This window comes from Megascapheus bottae, chromosome 9, assembly GCF_031878675.1.
Source record: "Megascapheus bottae isolate mThoBot1 chromosome 9, mThoBot2.hap1, whole genome shotgun sequence".
NCBI lineage: Eukaryota > Metazoa > Chordata > Mammalia > Rodentia > Geomyidae > Megascapheus > Megascapheus bottae.
The window spans coordinates 48,182,600-48,204,567 of NC_143517.1; the positions used below are offsets into that span (position 1 = coordinate 48,182,600).

Consider the following 21,968-nt stretch of genomic DNA (forward strand, 5'->3'; position numbering starts at 1 on the left):
CATTGAAAAAGTCTATTTGAGAGAAATACACTTCATTTTGGTTATTGACCTTTGTGTCATAATAGTCTAGTGATGAGAACTTGGTGTTTATATATTTAGCTAGTTATTTAGTGACATACTATTTTATGTTGCAGTACATTGAAAATATCAGTCAGTTTCATTGTGATAATTCCATGGGTGATACTGTGAACAATTCTTTCCTCTACTGTGTTTCTCTAGTCATCGTTGTCATTAGGTATTCAGCCCATAATTACACAACAGGATGACCAAGAACTGAAGAGAATCTTGAGCATGAAACAGCAGACACAGATAGACTCAACTAATCAGGAATGACCTGACCACCAAAACAAATTACTCCTGAACTACTGAACTGTAGGCTTTAATACTATTTCACACTGCTCATCCTACTTCAAATTGAAGTTGTGTTACTTGCAAATAAAAAAATCATATAATAAATATCCTTATAATAATCTATCCATGCCACCCCAAAATCACTTATTCAGTTTTTACATACAATATTCAGTCTAATAATAATGATTTCAAGTATATAAATATAAAAAATGCAAATGTTCTTACTTGAATTCCAGCTCCCTCTGGCACAGTGATCTTCCATATACAGTTCAGATTGTTGTCATAAGGCTCAGGATATCCAGGAGACAAAATAGTCCCTTTTCGCTTAGTTAAAATTCCCCCACAAGGCACTAAAACAAAGCAGTATGAGGGGGAGTTAATGCTATTGCAAGGAATTACAGTAAGAGGAATGTTCACAGATAACATCTCTCAACCATAATATTCTTGCAAGTAAAATCAAACCACACTATAATTTAAAATCCACTAACACAACGATGTTCATTGCAGCACTATTTACCATAGCAAAGATATGGAACCAACCCAGATGCCCCTCAGTTGATGAGTAGATCAAAAAGATGTAGTATTTATACACAATGGAATTCTATGCTGCTGTCAGAAAGAACGAGATCATCCCATTTGTAAGGAAATGGAAAGACTTAGAAAAAATCATATTAAGTAGAGTAAGCCTGACTCAAAGGAACATAGGCTCAATGGTTTCCCTCATTTGTCATAATCAGTAGAAACCTTGGGCTCTCCTAGCAGAGATTTACGATAGAGCAAAACCTAGACACTTGAGGCCATATAGGATGAAAGGACCTCCAGGATATAGAAACAAAAGCCATATAATGAGTGATTGTTGTCCTTAATGTACTGTGTTATCTCTCATCTCTTTTGCTGTCCCTTTGTTATCTCATATTGTTACAGTATTTCACCTTGTTATCTGATATATTTTATGTATGCTTATTTGGTTATTTGAAATAGGATAAGGAAGGGAAGAAAACAAGAGGAGGGGGGGATGTGAGGGGAGGGAAATGGGGACCAGGACATGAGAAATGGTATCAATGTTTGTGAAGCAATACACCTGTTTAGTGAATATAATGTAACCTTTCTATTAGTTACAATAAAAAATATATGAAAAAAGAAAGAAAAAATGTCACCGAATAATATAAACTAGGAATTTCTATACCAAAAACATGCTAGAGGACTATAGCTACAATACTAACTGATCATCTTACAACAGTGTATATGAATTCATACTACAATTACTTCAATAATGTCATGTTATATGTAAGGTATGAAAAAGTTCACTGAGATAGGTGCCAGTGGCTTACACCTGTAGTGCTAGTTATTTGGCAGGGTGATAACTGTACTTTCATAATGCAAACTAGACAGGAGGTAAAATGTGTTTTTTCATAACGCAAACTAGACAATCAGTAAAAAAAAAAAGTTGAACTGGAGTCATAATTCAATTGGAAGTATGGCATTCTCTAAAAGATAATGATGTGGATGATGAGAAATCATGTTCTACTTTTAACATTTGCGGAGACAACTATGCCAAGCACTCTTCCAGATGCTTTCTATGTCTCAATTCCCGTAAACCTACAACTCAAAAAGGGAAATCACAATAAGTTGATTTTCTATTCTGTAGCTAAAGAAAGAAACACTGAGAGGTTAAATTTCTTGCCCAAGATTACACAGTGAGGGATGGAGCTAGATCTAAATGTTGTAGTTTAAAGCAGGAATTGTATCCCTCAGAGAAAGAAATTTCACTGAGTTTGATTTGGGTCATTGCTAGGACAACTAGTACCAGAAAAAAGAATATGATATAGGATGTAAACTCTGCAGTCTGTTATGGTTTTTCAATTTGTTCAGTAAGTGTTAATATAAAATAAAATATTCTGAGCATGACCTAAGTCATAGCTCTTAAACACTGTGTTGTTTTGGAAATGTTCCACAGGTTCCCTGAATTGCCGTCACCTTCTTTGTAAAATGTTTTTCCAAAATGATCCGTGAAAAAAATATCGACAGACTAAAGGAGGTAGTATGCTACTCAAAATACTCCTTTATTGACTCCCTCTGCTATACTCTTTCATTTGGCTATAGCACCCTTCTCAAGCACTTTTCCAGGTCCACCTATAATGGCAACTATGATAGATAAAGGTAAGGTTTTTCATTTTCACTTTTCATTCATGGTGGCCTTATTCATGTTAAACTGATGGTATATTGCTGTCATACCTATAGTCCTGTTTGCCACTGGATAGTGCCAGGACAGGATTTTACTGTCTGTTTGGGCATACACATGAGCCACCATCTACCTATGTTACTCTGTCCATGATCCTAGGATTTGAGGCATTCCCTACTAATCCAGCTTCATTCATTTTACCAAAATGAGTGATCTGGGCTTTGTCTTCCTGGAATGATCTGTAACCCTAATCTTCAACTCTCAACCTCCCACATAACTTAGGATAACAAGTGTGAGCCACTGCACCTATTTACTCATTTACCTGTTTAGAAAGCCTTTTGATCTATTCCATCCAGGCTGGCTTCAAACTGAAATCCTCCAGATCTTAGTCTTTACAGACAGCTATATGTATAGGCATGCACTACCGGTACCTTGCTCTAAAGAAGTGTTTTGTTGTTGGTGGTGGTGGTTTTAATAACAATTTTCATAAAGTACAGGGTTTTCTTTTTGCTAATTTCTAAGCCGAATGCAAAAAGCCAAAGAAATTACTGGAAACAAGAACTAGACACTGTGTAATAGTGCAATGGCAATGGCTCTTTTATGGAGAATGTCGTTTTGTTGTGTTTTCTTATAAATGAATGCCACTGGGTTAAAAAAAAAAAAAGCTCAATTTCACTTGGCCAGAATTTACCTTTTTTAAAAGTAAAAATCATATTTTGTTTTTTAAAATTATTTTTGCATGCCAGGAATGGAGGAAAACATACATTTTCCTATAAGTATAAGGAAAATGGTGACTCAAGAAGCACTGGTCCTAAGAAAAATCACATCACTTTATAAATGATCTTCCTTCCCATCTTTACCAAATACCATTCCACCTCTCTTACTTGGAGAATAGACAATCTCATTATAAGTTATATCAATGACCTCCCTGTGTTCTGTATATTTACAACACAATGCATTCTCCAAAGTACTTCAAAGAGGTGTTTCTAAAATTACAATGAGACATATTTATTTTCTTTTTTTTTTTAAATTTATTTTGCCAGTCCTGGGCTTGAGCTCCGGGCCTGAGCCCTGTCCTTGGACTTTCTCAAGGCTAGAGCTCTACCACTTGAGCCTCAGCACCACTTCCAACTTTTTTCTATGCATGTAGTACTGAGGAATCGAACCCGGGTCTTTGTGCATGCTAGGCAAGCACTCCACCACTAGGCCAAACTCCCAGCCCGACATATTTATTTTCTTCTAAAAACTTTCTGAACTCTGGCATCTCAAATCTACAAATAGTTAATCTTATTAAGCTCTACATTCTGTTCCCCAATATTTGCCCAACACTACATTTACCATTTGCAGCCAAGTAAAGCAATGTGCCTTGATGAAGTTGCTTTGTTTCTTTTCTTACATACCCAACAACATCTATAATCCTTTATAAAAAAAAAATGACAAATTATCCCTTCTGATCAGCATTACCCAATAAAACACATAATTATTAATAGTAGCTTGGATTTAATCTTGATTCTGCTTTTCTTTTTAAAACTTGCAGTGTGTGTGTGTGTGTGTGTGTGTGTGTGTGTGTGTCTATGTCTGTAAGTCTGTGTTTCTGTGTGTCTGTGTATGCAAACCTGCTTACCCTGACTGGCTTGGAATTATAATCCTCAGATCTGTCTTCTGAGTAGCCAACTAATACGGAAGTACTCTACTTGGAAAAAGAATTATTTACAATATCCTGAGTTGATGTCAATAGTATATTATATAAGGCTTAATAGTACTTCCTACAAATGCCAATGGTTTGACACCTCTATATTTAATCAATTTTTTGATGAATGGATAAGTGAACACATAACACAGGGCATGAAACTTAAGATGCTATGTATTTACTTTTCTTCATCAATCCCCAGTCTAAGGAGAGATGAAATAGACAGCTGTTACCATAGAGACTCTCCCAGTGAAAATAATTCTGGATAGGAAAGGGACTTTAAAACACAGAAACAGATAAAGGTGATGGGATAAGCAGCTAATTAAAGACTTCTTGCCTAAGGGATTTAGGTGCAGGTTTCTGGGGCTTTTCAAAAGAGATCTCCCACTAATAGTACTTAAGCTTGAGGCTATGTATTGTCAAAGCTATTAGTGACTTCAGGGGATTATTTGAATCACAGTGTCTCAGAGGCAGGGCAGCCCCAGGGTTTATAAGTGAAAACTTTCACAAATCTGAGGTTCAGCAAGGTTAAATTTGGAAGATAAAGGTTCAGAATTCAACTTGCTTTAAGTTTTGGTTTTTTTTTATCTCAAGCACATTTTCCCCTTTATCATAGTATATTGCTGCAATTTATCTAAGAATGCCATGATACTATGGTTTGTATAAGATGGTTATTGTTTGCATTCTGCTGTCTAAATTTCGGAATCCCTTAATTTAGTATTTGACCATTTATTTTATCTTTTAGCATAATCATGCTTAATGTGGCTCATTTCAAGTCAACAGTTTCATCTCATTATGCATATGAAAAATGACTGAGCATTTATCTACAGTTTACCAAGGTAGACAAATCCTGAAGGTATTGATAGTGCAAGGTGAAGTGAGAAACTAAAACAATACAACTGAAATGAAAATCATTACCAGCGTAGAAAGCTATTTTATGTGGTTTCAATTAGATGCTTGCATGGCAAAAACAATTATAACTGAACATTCACTGAAATGGGAAAGCAGAGAAAACAACCTTTGTGTAAGACTATATCTGAACTGAATTTTCTACCTAAATACAGGATTCTATTTTCTCTTTCAGAATAATCTTGACTCATGTTATTTTTAACAAGGTATTATTCCTCTAGTTTATGAAGAGTTTGAAAGTTCAGATTTGTAAAGATCAAAGCAAGCCGAGTGCACAAGACTGTCACCTTGTGGTAGATGCTGGAATTGGAGCACATGGACCCTGGGATTTAGAAAATGCACTTAGAAATGCATCCTGGGACTCAGAAATTCTTTACACCCCAACAAGCATTCGGGTAATGATTGTTATTATTTGCAATTTTTTCTCATTCAGTAAACGTTTGACGGAAAAAAATTGTGATGGAAGAAAATATTTGATAGAAAAAATATGTACCTTAATTTTACTGGTAGCAGCAGGGAGAGGAAACAGATTAGAACCCATTAAGATGTTTCTTTAAAGAAACGCAAAGATTCTTTCTCTATCCTTTTGTCTATCATCTAGTAAGTGGGAGATTGGGGCTGATTTTTTTTTTTTTTTTAGAAAAGATGAACTGGGAGGAATTCCATAGCACTTTACCATAGCAAAATACAATGGTCTGTGGGCTTGTGCAGAACAGAAATTTATTTCTGCCTATTAAAGGCACTCTCAATGATGGCTCTCTTGACAGCTGGCTTTTCACTGTGTACACAAATATCAGAAGGGATGATGGTGCTCTCTAGGGTTTCCTTTTACAAGGATGACAATTCCATTCATAAGCCCTCAGGCCTGACTAAAAACAGAGTTATCTGTTCAGGTTAAGGCATCTGTTCATATTACCATGACTTTGGGGGTTAGAATTTCAGTATATGAGTTTTAGAAGGACACCTATTCAGAATATTTGGAAAATAGTATGCAAACAAAAATATTTTTAACAAGGAAGGTAGCAATCTTACCACTGGAAAATGAAATAATTATATCAGACATCAGAGACATATATACTTCTATGAAGCCAAGAAATAGAAGAAAATTAAATGTCCTGGAATGCTGAGTGGATGAAAACAGTGTGCTCAATGTACATGATTAAGTATTATTCAAACACTGCAAAAAGAAAATTCTGCTATTTGCAACATGAATGCTGTAAAATAAAATAAGCCAAGCACAGAGACAGCATGACCTTACTTATGTATTGAATGTGATAGTATTAATCTCATAGAAATAGTGAATTGATCATCAAAAAATGTCTGAGTTGATTGGGAGGAGACCTTTGATAAAGAATACAAAAAATATACAACATTTACTGGAACAATAAACACAAGAGACCTATTGTGCACCCCTTGTTAATGACAATATATTTTATTCTTGAAAAATACTGAGTCAATGTAAAGGGTTCTTTTCCTTAAAATGAAATGAATCTGAAATAGTACATTTCCTTAGGACAAATTTACTTATTCCATAGTGCCTAGAAGTATGGATACTCACCAATACAGGTAGGTAAGGAGTCATTCCACTGGGCCAAAGAATTGGGGACTGTGTCACACCTAATTGCTGTGGATCCATGGAGAATATATCCAGGATTACATTCAAAGACAACCAATGAACCAACTGCAAATTCATTGCCAATCCTTCTTCCGAATCTTGGTTCAGGTACAGAACTACATTGTGTAGAACTTGTTCGAGGAACAGCTGTGTAGAAATAATTATTGATTTTAATTTCACATTGATGAAACAAATAGAGCTTTAAAAATGTAACTACATCTACAGATTTCAAGATCTACTTTTTCTCAGAAAGTTAATAAACACTTAACCATTTCTCAAAACATTACTTCCATAATAATAAGATACAATTTTAAATGACTACTGCCATTGTCAAGATTTATATTATAAAATATTTACATTTCAGCTTAAACAACATCAACTATGTCAAATTTTGTTTGTTTATCAGTCTCATTTAAGATATAAAATAAGTTTAGTTTCACATTATAATGTATGAATTCAAAATGAAACTTCTTTTTTATCCTTTTTAAACTTGGAATACCAAGTGCAAATGTACGCTTCAGGTTACATAATTTTTTTCTTTCAGTATTTGTTCCATAAGAACATAGTTTTTAAATCAGGAAAAGCATTTTTATCTTTCAAGTTCACAAACTTAGTTTTCAAAAAAAAAGTTTCTATTAAGGAAGAAAATAGCTACATTAAAACTAAGTAGAATATAAGTCAGACAGATTAACAACAATAAACTTTATTATTTTAATGATCATACATTGATTTTGAAATTCTATTACAGTTTGCATGTCCTTCGATAGTGATTTTTATTTAATAAAATAGAATGATAACAGGATGTTTTTTCTTTTTAAAAGACACACAAATGTGACTAAAACGATTGAGAAGAGTCCAAGAAATGATATGATGAATTCCAAGTAGATTCAATCCAAGTGAATAAATTCATCTTATGTGACTTGAGTAAATATAACTAAATTGTAGTGCCTTTTTGAATCCCTAAAGTCATACATTGTTTATAGGGAAAAAGTATTAGTAAAAAAAGAAAATGTATAGCAAAGTGATAAATAGCTTAAGGAGTTAAAAAAATTCAAATCACTGATTTTAATTTATTTCCAAGGAGTACACATTTACACTTTAAGATGCATTAGAAATGAGCTACTTTACAATATCTAGATTATTTCTAATGATGGCTATTGATTTAGTTTAGTGATAATGGACAAATTTGTTGTATATAAATGTCAAGAAAAGGACTGTATAAATGAATTCTAATGTGCAAAAGTGCATATTAAACATGAGGAAAGTTTCTATTTTCCTTAGAGAATAAGAAAGCATAATTATAGAATGGAGTGATAATGTCCTTGACATTTCTAAATACATTACTGTAAAAAACTTGCATGTATTTTTTTTTATTAATGCAGAGTGCTGGATTGTGAGGAAGAGAGAAAATGTAGAGTGAAGATATAGATGTTTGGAAAACAGTATGTTGGGAAGGAGGGGGAAATCATATGTTGAAACTGGGAATCATGATTGAAGCAGTGGCTCATGGTTTAATTTGCTCAAAGAAACAATGTTCTACTGGGCAGGGAAAAGGGAAAGGACAGGGGAAAACTGTTTGAAATAAACCCTTATCAACTCTCCCTTTATGGTTATGAAGATTATATTACTTGAACACTCTGATCAAAGCATGGAATTTGATATCATTCCTTAGAGTGTTTCTAGACTACAGGGTCACTTACCTTGGTAAACAAAGTGAAATCCCTTAGCTGTTATTGGTCCAACTGAAGTAAATCGAATTGTGATCTGATTACCTGAACTCAGTGGAAGTGTTTCTCCTACTCAACAAAACAAACACTAAGATATCATAAATAATTTCCATTCAGTATACCTAACAAATTATATTATTTTACACTGTCATTTGAAAAATGTCAATCTATTGCTATCAAATCACTTTAAAATATCCTGTCTTTTACAATATATTGTTTCTTTGGGTTCTGCTATGCATATCATCTTTTCCAAAAAGATAGCTTTAAATTACATGTTAATAGATATCATCTCACTCTTTCAAAAAATCCTTAAATATTTTATATTATATTAAATACCACAGAAGGTGATTAAATCTTAAATGTATTTGACTACAATCCCAGAACATTGTTGGTTCTATCTTTCTTAAGCTTCTTAGTTACTGATGCATTTTGTTTAAATCTTTTAAAAAAATGAAAATGAGAAAAAAAATTGCGACTCTATTTTTTAGTTTACTTTATTTCTACTATGGAAGACATAAATCTCAACTGAGTCTACAGCACTAATCAATGTCAGTCTTTAATCAAAACCTGAGGCATGGCAGTTCTGTGAAAGGATACCTGAATGGGATCCTGAGAGAGAGGATAACAGAGCAGATTGCGGAGTTGGCCCATCAAACACCTCAACAACATCGTGGAGTGATGTCTGGAAAAATACAAACTGGCCAAACACCACTGACCAACAGGAGCCGGGAGAAGCAAACAAATCACCAACCATCCAAAAACAAAAACAGAAACAAAAACAAAAACAAAAGAAAAAAATAGAAAGAGGAGGAGAGAGAGAACAAAGTATTACAATATAATAGTCATCTTTTTTGTTTGTTTGTTTAGTTTCTAGCTTTCAGAGAGGAGAGGTGCCAATTGATTAACCTTCCTGACACAAGTATATGCAGGCCATAGATAAATGACCCTGACATAATGGTAAGAAAAATTTTTCAAAAGACTTCTTCTAAAGAGAAAAAGTGGCCAAGCATGGAATTTGGATCACAAATCATAAGAATGTTGTGATTAGATAGTTAAAAGTAACTGGTTTGGGATTTCTTTTGTTTTTACTAATGGTAAATCTGTCCTTTTTTTTTTTTTTTCTTAATAGTAGATTGGTTCTTTACACTTTGTGACTCTCTTCTCTTTTTCTAATTTTTTTTCTCCTCCTTCAAAGAGAAAGACAAGGTTTTGATTGGGGGAATTGTCTAAATTATTCTTAAAATGGTACTCCGTCATGAATGATACTTTCACTAGAAAATATATCAAGACCCTTTTTTAGGGGACAGCCTTTAATTTACACCCAAAATCCAAAACGACGCCTGAACATTTTTTATTAGTCGTTTCCCATGTAAAGACACATGCTCTATAAATGCTAAAAAATTAAGATTTTATAAAACTTCACAAGATGAGCACTTATTCATGGTAAGAACAATTCTGAAGTACTTACCAAGAGAGCTAATAAATTATTCTTTTTAATTTTATATTTGCTTGTCTTTAAAATTATATAGTAATTTTATCTGTAGAGGCTCCCCAAACTATACCTTTAAAAAAAAGGAACCCATCCATTCAGGAGTAGAAAGAAATCTCTCCTTTGTGTTTTTTTGAAAATGAATAATAATGATTATCCTTAAGATACTTCACTGAATAGAAAAAATACAGGATTTAAAAGATAATGCATTCTTGAAAATTATTAATGTAAGAGCTGGAAAACTTTTATGAATTCAGAAGCACATTGCTTTAATTGAATAATAGGTTGCATGCATGTATTTTAAAAGTCCTGTTTTATGTTTTACACCGTAAATCAAGGTCATGAATATCCCCACATGTCCCTTTGAAAGCATTTATGTCCACAGGAAACATGCTGAGCTTGCCAATGAACAAAGGCATACACATAATACTGTGAACAAAGCTACCCTAGAATTTTGGCCTGCAAAATAAGCTGGTGGTCTCAGTCCAGTTCTTTGTGGAACAAAAGAAAGCCAACACATTGGTAGACATAGTACCATTGTGTAGAAGATTTTCTGAGTACTAAGACTCTTAGTTTCTTTATTTTATAAATAATCCTCCTTATTAAAGTAAAGCAAGCCATATATATATAAGTATTCATATACATAAATACAGAGAGGTAGGGGAGGTAAGGACAGGGGGAGAGAGAGAGAGAAAGAGAGAAGGAGGGAGGGAGAGAGAGAGAAAGAGAACGAGACAGAGACAGAGATAGATTAGATCTAAAAGATTCTGAGTTTGGTGCATCTAATCCTAAATTATCTTGAAAGAAATACTCCCCCAAAATAATTCAGACAGGTATTCTTTCGTGTTTTTGCATTCATGATGTTCACATAATCTATCTTCAGATGGATCTTCAAAAGTTTCTAATAAGCTGGGTGCTTGGGGCTGCTAGCTACAATCTTAGATACTCAAGAGGCTGAATTCCGAAGGTCACTGTTAAAGGCCAGCTTGGGTTTTTTTTGTTGTTGTTGTTCTGTTTTGTTTTGGTGGGTCATTGGGCTTGAACTCTGTCCCTGAGCTCTTCAGCTCAAGGCTACCACCCTACCCTTGAGTCAAGCCTCACTTTCTGTTTTTTAGAGGTTAATTGGAGATAAAGAGTCTCAGGTCCTTTGTGCCCCGGGCTGGCTTTGAACCTTGATCCTCAGATATCAGCCTCCTGAGTAGCAAGGATTACAAGTGTGAGCCACCACACCTGGCACCAAGAGATTCTTATCTCCAGTAAATTACCAAAATGCTGCAAGCAAAACTGTGGCTCAAGTGGTGGAGTGCTAGTCTTGAGCAAAAGGAGCTCAGTGACTGCCTAGACTTCAAGTTTAAGCCCAAGAAGCAGCAAATAAAAATCAAAGTTTCTTATGCAATACAGATGTTACTTTATCTTTACCAAATGATATATACCACTGGGCAAAGAAAAAACTAAGCACAAAAGCTTTGCTTTATCAAATACAGTGGTCAGGAAGACCCTAGGCCACTATACTTACTCTTTCTCTAATCATTTTTGAAAGTCACTAACAGGTATTTGAACTTTTCTACCTAAATATCTAAAGCATTCTACCAGGAATTACATTTGATATCCCTTTAACAAATTTTGCATTTACTAATATCCAAATGAATCAAATTGGTTTCCTAGTGTTTTCTTCAGGGAAAAAGAGAAAGTTGCATATATTTTTTTCCTATAATTGAACCCTTCTTAATTGTTGCTTCTCTACTGATCGACCCATTTTAATGAACACTGAAAATTGAATATATTGAGGGTATAACTATCAGTGATGTAGTAATTAATAATTTGGGTTTTATGCCTTCTTAAATAAGAAAAAACTTGTGAATATTGCTAGTAGTTTGTGCCTGAACTTGTTATAATAACTCTGAGAAGAGAGTAGTGAAATCGAGAAAAATAGGACTTACAGAATCAAGTATTGAATCATGCTTTATTAAGCAATGAACAAACTATTTTTCTTTTAACTGCAATGTAACTCTCTATTAAAGTGAGTAACTGACATTTTAAATTAGAAAACAGTTGCATTTAGGAAACAAGTTACTCTGCAGAGTATTGAATCATTATATCAAAGATAAAATTACAAAATGCCACTTCAATGGGACATTTCATAGCAAAACGAATCAGGATGGACTGCAATGATCTAATTTCCTACATATTGCCATTAAATTAATGTTATATTCCTGAACCACATTCTACCATCTCAGGCAGATATTTTAAGAAATTAAAGGAATTGCTCAAGTTTGTTACTCTATCTTGCCTGTAATTTGCCTTAATTCATTATTGGCTTTTCTTGTGTGTGGGGAAAAGTATTTCTATCACATATACCTAATCTTTCTGAATAAATCAAGATTATTTTAACAACTCTTATTTTAAAAAATCCCATTCAATCAAGATACAGATGAAAGTATCTTATTTTCAAGATACAGATGAAAGGGCACTTACTAGAAAAGTTTGCATGATGCTATTTCCCACTTAACCAAGTTTCTGTAAACATTTGCTAACTGCTCTATAGTAGTACCCCTGGAACGTACTTAGAACATGAATAAACAGAAAAACAGGAATTTAATACTTTCTTTTGCACTGAAATCTGCAACATGCCTCAAGGTTCCATCATCAATGGCCATATGTACCTTCTTGGCCAAACTTTCATTAGGCTCCTAATTTCTGCCTATATTCTTACTTCCATTTCTATTTATGCCCTATTCCATTTCAGCAAGAACCTTTCAAATTGCCTGCCATATTGGATCACATCTATGCACACACACACACACACACACACACACACACACACACACTAACTTAGGTGACCTCTGATTATCCCAGCTGCCTTCAGTTGCTCACTCAAATTTTATTTCTTTTACACATTCCTGTTTTTCCTTCCTTGGAGTTAATTTCAAAGTCTACCTTACTATGAAATCATATAGCCATGACTCATACCTAGACTGATAATCTTGAATACTTTCTGTGCTTCTATTCTCTACCAAGTGAAGAGGGAGTTTTTTCTTAATATTGTCTAAACAAACTGGAATTTTTGGAAGCCACATTAAATTTTTGTGCCATCAAAATAAATAGCTGGTTTAATCGAAGCTCAATGATTTAGAAATTAATTAACTTTATGTGAGAATAATAAAACAAATATCGACATGATTGCTATAATTCAGTGATCAGGACGAGAGCTATTAAATTAAACATAAGATTGAATTTATGCAAATAAATTTGGGTTTCAACCTTGTGTGTTGTCTTTTTCTTTCAGAAGCAAATAATGGTGAACATCCCAGTGACTGGCTAGTAGGAAAAGGGAGAAACACATAATTTGAGTGTAACGTGAATAGGGGAAAGAATCTAATAGATCCTTTAGAAGATGGTGAATGAGTAAAGATATCTAAGAAGTTTTGGTAAGCAAGGTGCCTATGACTCACCACTATATTCCATACTATGAGGAGAATAAACTCCAGAGAGTTTAGTTCAAGAACAACTCCATCTTTACGATAACCAGCAAAAACTAGTGACATAGACATAAGTTGTAGAGCTTCAGTCCAGTAAGAGTAAGCAAGATATTCAAGGGTCATGCTGAGTTTGAACATGTTATCCGAAAAAGAAAAATAATTTCAAATTTGATGAAAGTTTGTTCTAGCCATTTATCATGTATTATGTAAAAATTGTACCTGAGACTAGACATGGAAAGGAGAAAATAATGGTGGATTAAAAAGGGAGGGAGGGATTTTATCAGGACTCACTCTACCCATCGTTTGATCTGTGGAATTGTGACCTCTTTGTACAACTACTTAACAATAATGATATTACTAAAAGTCTGTTTTGATGGAGAAAGGTTTGAATGTTGTGAATGGGAGCAGAATAGGAACTCCAGCAGTATTAAAGATGATGTTATATTAACTATATGAGGCTTTTTTGGTCCATGAAAAAATACATTAAACCAAGCAGGGACTTAGTGTAGTGGATAGCACAACTGATCAGCATGTTTTAAGCCTGAGATATGATCCATGGTCTGTGACTGGAGGGATAGGGAAGAGAGGAAGAAACCGTTGGTGAGGAGAGACATGGTAGTTCACACATGTAATCCCCACTATTAGGATGGTAGCTATGAGGAGGACTATGATTTTAGGCCAGCCTGAGATACAAAATTAACTGGATTCCATCTCCAATCATAAGTCATGCAGGCAAGAACCTATGAGTCTCACTGTGTAGGAGGTTTAGGTTGGGAAGATTTGAGTCTGAGACTGGGCCTAGGCGAAATATGCAAGGTCTTTCCAGAAAAATGAGGCGAAACAACAAAATTGCTGGAGAATATGGATCAAGTGGTAGTGTATCTGCCTTAAAAGCACAAGGCTCTGAGTTCAACCCCATTACTGTCCTCCTCCCCAAAAGAAGAAAAATAAAAGTAAAGTAAATAAAAATGACATTAATCACTTTAAAAACTGTCAACAGCCACAGCTGAGCAGATATACTGATTGTTTTCAAATAATCACCTTATTAGTGTGAAATGCCTTCTGATATTATAGCATTTCATAAAGCTGCCTAAAGAAGTGTTGTAGAAAGAGACTCTACGATTTCGTAGTGTTCTACTTCACTTCCCTTATTCTTAAATTGTGGATGATAAAAGGACCCATCTCCTAGCAGGGACAAAGGATGAACAAATGCAGCAGTGATACTAACTGGACACTGTGTAGAAAATGAACTATACAACTTGAAGGTGGGAAAGGGAGAAGAGGGGGAGGGGTGACCTTCTCCAAAAAGATTTATTACCTGACTTATGTAACATCACCTCTATAATAACAGTAACAATAAAAATAGTATGCAAAAGGAGAAGTTATATAAACACACAGGTGGAAATGTTGGGTCAGAATAGTGACCCAAACAGCAATGAATATTAGATTATTATCAGCTACTTAGCTACTGATTCATTAAGGAATTTTATCGATCAAGTCAAATTGTGTCTTAGTGTCTGCACATTTTTACTCATCTTGTGCTTTTCTCCATAAGCATTACAACAAATGGTAGGACTAATTGACTTAAGGGGTATACCATCTTATTTTAATCAAGGATAATTTGTCTCACCACTTAAAAATGGCTAGGCACTTCTCTTTCTCCTTGATTTCACATTCTCTTCTTCTGAGTGAAAGAAAAAAAAATGTAATTATCAGCTTTCTATTTGGGTTCAGAAAAGAACAAGGTGAAAGCTCATTCTAATCTATTTTTGTATCCTACCTACATCTTAAATCTCCTTGTTATAAAGATACTGAAACTCTATCCAACTTCCATGAAGAAGGAAAGAAATATGGCAAGGACAAAGCAATGGGAAAAGACGATCAATTTCTGTTAAATACTGCTTGATTCTCAAAGTACATCCTGCTTTTTCGGCTCAACCTCCACATTGTTTTGCATTTCAGGATTTATTTGGATAATTCTAACATGTTTTTAGCTGATTTTTTCACTCTGCTAAAATAATGTAAGGAGCCATGCATTTTCTGAGCCATCTTTTCATTTACTAACACAGGAAATACGAAATTTACATGTTCACACACATTACCAAAATGAAGATTAAAAGATCCAAATCAAAGATGCTTTCATAAATACACTTGATTATGTGTTAATGTAGAAAAAATTAATGTTGATAGCATAAGTTATCAAAATTTATTTAGCTCTCTATGCAGTTTGCCTGATATGTTCATCTGCAGGAGGATTTTAAGAATATATTTTAGGATTACTTTTTCTATATTTTCCATTTGCCTTGTACATGCTAAACACTTCTTTTAAATCTGTATTATATACAAAAATATTTGCTCTGTATAGACTGAGTTGATAAATAAATTTATTGTGGAAATAGCTACAAGACAGCACTTTAGAAGCACTTCAGTACTTCTGGATTGTATCTCTGGATTGTGTACTTGTTTATTGGTAGCAGTAAAATTTTAATTCAGAGCCTTGCACTGGAAAATAAGCCCTCTACCTTTTGATTCATTTCTCCACTCCAGTTTGACTTAGGTTATTCTTTTTTTTTTTTTAATTTTTTTTTTTTGCCAGTCCTGGGCTTGAGCTCAGGGCCTGAGCACTGTCCTTGGATTTTCTCAAGGCTAGAGCTCTACCACTTGAGCCTCAGCACCACTTCCGGCTTTTTTCTATGTATGTGGTACCAAGGAATTGAACCCGGGTCTTCATGCATGCTAGGCAAGCACTTTAACCACTAGGCCAAACTCCCAGCCCCTTAGGTTATTCTTTTAAGTAGATTCTCACATGTTTTATTGGAGTTTGCCTTAGACAAAGATCATCTTTGTATGGGGAATACATACCAGCATATGTCTTGTTTGCTGATATGCTGGTATGGATGGCTTTATGCCTATGTTAGCATCAACTGCCACCCAACTCATGTTGGCTTCCTAAGTAGCAAGGGATAACTTACCAAGCTGGTTCATCCTTGCTATGTAAAAATCATTACAAGGCCTACAACTGAAGCTTAATCTTGGTTTTAAATTTTAATTTATTGTCAGGATGATGTACATGAAGGGTTACAGTCATGTGTAGTGAGTACATTATGTCTCAATCATTGTTAGCACTCCCCAAGTTTTTCTCCCATTTTCCCTTCCTCACCCCCATCCAAGTTGTAAAGTTCATTTCCAACATATTGTCTTGTGAATATTACTGTTACATTCATTCACCCTTTGTCCTTTGTCATCTTGTTTTTCCTCTTCCCTTCCTAATTCAAATAAAGAAATAAATATATATCAAACACACCAGGTCCCAGGGTTCAATTTTATGAAAGAAAATGAATTAAGTTTCATGCTATAAAATTTCTTCTCACACATGTGATCTTTATACATAATGGAATTCTCTGCTGCCATCAGAAAAAATAACATCACTCCATTCATAAGGAAATGAAAAGACTTGTAAAAAAAATCATATTAAGTGAAGTTAGCCAGACCCAAAGGAACATAGGCTCAATGGATTCCCTCATTTGTAATAATTAGTACACATCTAGGACTCTCTTAGCAGAGGAGTGAAATTGCTCAAAACCTACATACATAAGGTCATATAGGATAAGATTAAATGAAAGACTCTGTAGACTATGGAAACAAGAGCGTTATCTTGTGTGATTGTTGTTCTTAATGTACTATATTATATCTCTTCTCTTTTTTTGCCCTTCCGGTTAATTTCATATTGTCACTGTATCTGACTTTGTTACTTGGTATATTGCATATACATTCATTTGTTTATTTCAAATAGGAAAGGGAACAGGGAAAACAAAGATGATTGGGAGGGGGTGGTAGGAGGGAAATGGGTACAAAAACATGAGAGGGGGCATTAATGTGTGAGAAGTAATGCACCTACTGCCTGGTGAATGTAACTGTAACCCCTCTGTAAATTACCCCAATGATAAAAAAAAAAAGTCTTCTCACAATCAATCATCCAAAAAAAAAATGTCTAAGGTTATTTCCAAGGGAAACAAATCAGTATACTACATTTTTCGAATACAAGGTACTAGTTACTTTGCAAATATCATTTAACACTAGGAAAGTTTAGATGGGAGATTCATTCATTCTTATAGTAATAAGTCAAAAATTTCCTTAAGATTTTTGTAACAATTCTGTTTTCTTCACACCAAGTAAGATTACAAATATCCAAGGTAATTATACCATAATGGCTATTAAGTATTAATTAAAGATGAGATGTCATTCATCAAAGCAATAGTGGTACACCATAAATATCATATACTAATTATCTTGGTTCAATCAAAATTTCCCTGCAGAATCATGTCACACCCTACCAAATTATAACAATTTTTATCTATATAAAAATAAGAGTGCCATATCAACAGCTCACATAAGATGATGCAACATCTGAAAAGAAACAAACATGCCAAAATCCTAATACTTATTGATATTTTCTAATACTTATAAAGTAATTACTTTATGTTATATTTTAGTAAGCAATTGTTCTATTACTTAGTAGCTCCAGGAACTTATGTCTATTTTAATCTGCCAAAATGGAGCTCTAATTTATCTCCCTGTTAGCAATTTATTTTGTGATAGTTCTCCCAATATATATAGTAAATATTCTGACTGAAATCCATAATACTTACTTTTAAAATTCTCCAGATCTAGTTTTTACTCTGTATGATGGCCATTTGCATATGACCAAAATTTCAAAAGTGCCAACTTGACATATTTTAAACATACAAACATTGCAGGAACCATCTTACAGCGAATATAGTTCAATTTTCTTTAATTGTTCCATGAGCAACTGTCTGTTCAGTTGCAAGCAAGCACTTTATCTGCAATTTGGCAGTTGTAACATTTCCCAACAGCTGAGAATTAATTTGGTATTTAAAAGCAATGAAATCAAGGAAAACACAATAAGCAATTCTATTTCATGATTGCAAGTTGAAAATGTTAGTACAGTTTATTAACATTTCTTTTTACTATTAGCTCAATTTCAATCTAAAAGACTTTTTCTGTAATCATTCCCACATTTTATTCTTATACATTTGCCAGAATGGATCTTCCATATCCCAATGAGGTAGACAGATGTAGGTCATAAGAAAATATTTTCTTCTGGGTTGTCATTTAGATCAGTGTGATCTTTTTCTGTTATGGCCATTTTCAAATTTACAGAAAGTAAAGAGAATAGACAACTAAACGCCAAGGCAAACCTTGTTGTATTTTTCCTATCAATATTTTGTTCCCAAGCAATCCTGGCATCTTTTCTTCTATAAACATATTAATGTTTATATATATATACATATATATATATATATATATATATATATATAGAGAGAGAGAGAGAGAGAGAGAGAGAGAGAGAGAGAGAGAGAGATGTCTATATATCTGCTACCAATTCTATCAGAACCCTTGGTGAAGAAGTAGTCTTCTATCTTGTTTTTGGATCTCTTAAGTTTGTATAGGTCTGTGGGTTTATTGTTGAGTCTTCTTTTACATTTGTCTGCAGACCTATGAATGTGGTTGTACCAAGGTCCAAGGTATAATTTTCTATAGTTTTGCAATAGATGTTGAAGTTTAATATTAACGGACACAAGAAACAATGTCCAATATCATTGGTCGTAAAGTCAAATCAAAACAACATTAAATTCTACCTCACCCCCATTAGAATAGTATTATCAAGAAAACTAACAATAACATGCTAGTCAGAATGTGGCCAAAAGAGAACTCTATTTACACTGTTGGTAACACTATAAATTTGTTTAACCACTCTAGAAAGCAATATGGAGGATCCTCTAAAGACTAAACATAGAGTTCCCCTTTTATCGAGAAATTCCACTCATGGGCATTTGCGAAAATGGTCACAGACAAGGCCAAACCAAAGCTACAAGAACACCCATGCCTGTGGCAGCATGTTTATTGTTGACAAGATATGGAATCAACTCAGATGCCCCTCCATGGGCAAATGGGTTAAGAAAATGTGGTATATATTGGGCTGGGAGTTTGGCCTAGTGGTTAAAGTGCTTGCCTAGCATGCATGAAGACCCGGGTTCAATTCCTCGGTACCACATACATAGAAAAAAGCCGGAAGTGGTGCTGATGCTCAAGTGGTAGAGCTCTAGCCTTGAGAAAGTCCAAGGACAGTACTCAGGCCCTGAGCTGAAGCCCAGGACTGGCAAAAAAAAAAAAAAAAAAAAAAAGAAAAAAAGAAAATGTGGTATATATACAAAATGGAATTCTATTCTTCTGTCATAAAGAATGGCACTGCCCAGTTTATAAAGAAATGAGAAAACTTGGGAAAAGATAATATTAAGTGAAGTAAGCTAGACCCAAACAAACATATTGTATGTTTTCATAAGAGACTAAAAGTAAAACCTGCGTTCGCTTTCTCAGTACAGGTAATTGCTCTATGTTCAAAAACACCTTTAATGTAGTTCCTGGATTCAGTCACTCCCACGATAATCATGGAAGCTCTGTTTCTCTGTTTTCTATGTGGAATTAAATTCTGGCTCTTATTTTCATTTGATTTTTAGTTTCACTGTGGATTGGTTCCTGTACATATCACACCTTGCCCTCACCTTTCAGTTCCAATGAATTAGTACTTTATTACAAAATGTAGAGCTGTTTAAGTACACCACAAGACAATATTTTTAAGTATTTCTCAGCTTGTCATCTCTATAATATGAGCTCTAGCCTTACTCTGCATATGTATTGTAATGCAGAAAGAATCCTAAGCACTCTTATTTTTTGAGCAACTACCATGCTGTAACATTTACATTGATATGCCATATTCCATTAGAAATACGCAAATAAGGGATAAAATACTAAGAAATTGAAAAATGGAAAGTATAGGCACTATATAAATGTTTAGGCACTAAATATTTAGGTACTAAACAAATAAAAATAATTTTTAAAATATAATATTAAATATTATTTGTTATCACATCATTAGTTGCTGTTAACTAAACTGTTACTATTTTAAATGATTGGGATAAATTTTATAGAGTATTCTGATAGATTTCTTTTTTATTGTAGTATTAGGGGTTACAGTTATAGTCACCAGATGGAGGGTGCATTTCTTCTCACACATTGATACCCCTTCTCATGTTTTTGTCCCCATTTCCCTCCCTCCACCTCCTCCCAATCATCTTGTTTTCCCTCTTCCCTTTCCTATTTCAAATAAACAAATACATGTATATACAATATACCTTGTAACAAAGTCAGATACTGTAACAATGTGAGATTAACCAAATCCTGATAGATTTTCAAATAACTTTTAAGATAGGTTATTTTAAGTTAGAAATTTATAAAACAAACCCCTGAAATTAAGAAAACTGTCAAAACTCATCACTAAGAAAGGAAAATAAATAGCTATGGTTTATATTCATAGAATACAAACTTCTCTTGAATCTTACCTGTTAACTATCAGCAGGCAGAGTATAAGAATCTGTCTACTGGTTATAAATCAGCCAATCAAATCAGTCTTGTAAATCATTGAGAAATCTTACCAATGCAAAACTCAAAAATTAAGAATCCTGGGTATGATAAATTACACATAACTCTCTCTCTATATATATATATGTATATATACATATATATGGATGTATATACACACATATATATGTGGGTATATATACATATATGTGTGTATATATACATACATATATATGTGTATATATACATCCATATATATGTATACATATATACATATATATTATACAGTGAGATCAAAGGAGAATATTCATGGAGAGGCTCAGAAAAGCTTAATAATTTTGTGCATAGCATCATATAAAATTATATTTATGGAAATTAATTCCAAGAAATGATAAAAAGGGTTTTTGTTATTTTGCTTTTTGTATTTCTTTGTTTCTCTTTAATACTATTTTTATTTTCTGTACCTTTTGTGTTATATAAATTTATCTGTTTAGGAGGGTCTGGGAGAACACAGAAATGACAGGCTAAAGGGTGAACAAATGATGCAGTGATACTAGACACTATGTTGAATATGAATTATATAAAATGTGAGGGAAGGAATTCAGGAGAGAAAATCTGAGAGAAAAAGAGGGAAGAGGAAATCAGTTACCTGATTTATGTAACTCTAACCTCTCTGTATATCATTTCTACAATAACCATAAAATAAGCAACACAATAAGGAATTGTGATTTAAAAAATCTGAACTCAAAGTAAAAGAGACAAAAATAATTGGATTGTTTGTTGAGAAAGAGGGAATATAGGTTCAAATATATTTATAAATACATTTACCCTCGATGATCAAATTATTATTTATCACAATAATTAGAGCAGTGCGTTTCTGTCATCTTAAAATCACGCATATTTACATAAAATTATACTCTTAATAAAGTGATAAAACTTCTATAGACTCAGCACTTCTAGGGATGTATTTTAGAATTCAAAAGAGTTGCAGAGCTTATTAAGTAATTTTTGTTTGTGACACTACTACAAAATAAAATGTCAGTCACAAAGAGCCTGGGATTTGCAAATCCTGCAAACCTGGATTTT

At 33.7% G+C, this 21,968-nt stretch overlaps 1 protein-coding gene across 3 annotated transcripts in view; it reads right to left on the reverse strand.

The window, feature by feature from the left end:
* Positions 1 to 21,968, reverse strand: part of Csmd3 (CUB and Sushi multiple domains 3) — an 842,017-nt gene that overhangs the window by 124,104 nt on the left and 695,945 nt on the right. For 2 of the 3 annotated variants that reach the window (XM_090339296.1, XM_090339294.1), the window contains 2 exons: positions 6,691 to 6,894; positions 577 to 701 (listed from right to left, as the gene is read on the reverse strand). In XM_090339296.1, the coding sequence (XP_090195422.1) occupies positions 577 to 701; positions 6,691 to 6,894 (329 nt within the window). Of the gene's footprint in view, positions 1 to 576; positions 702 to 6,690; positions 6,895 to 8,447; positions 8,544 to 9,071; positions 9,186 to 21,968 lie in introns of all 3 variants that reach the window. The other variant, XM_090339297.1, reaches the window with a different exon arrangement.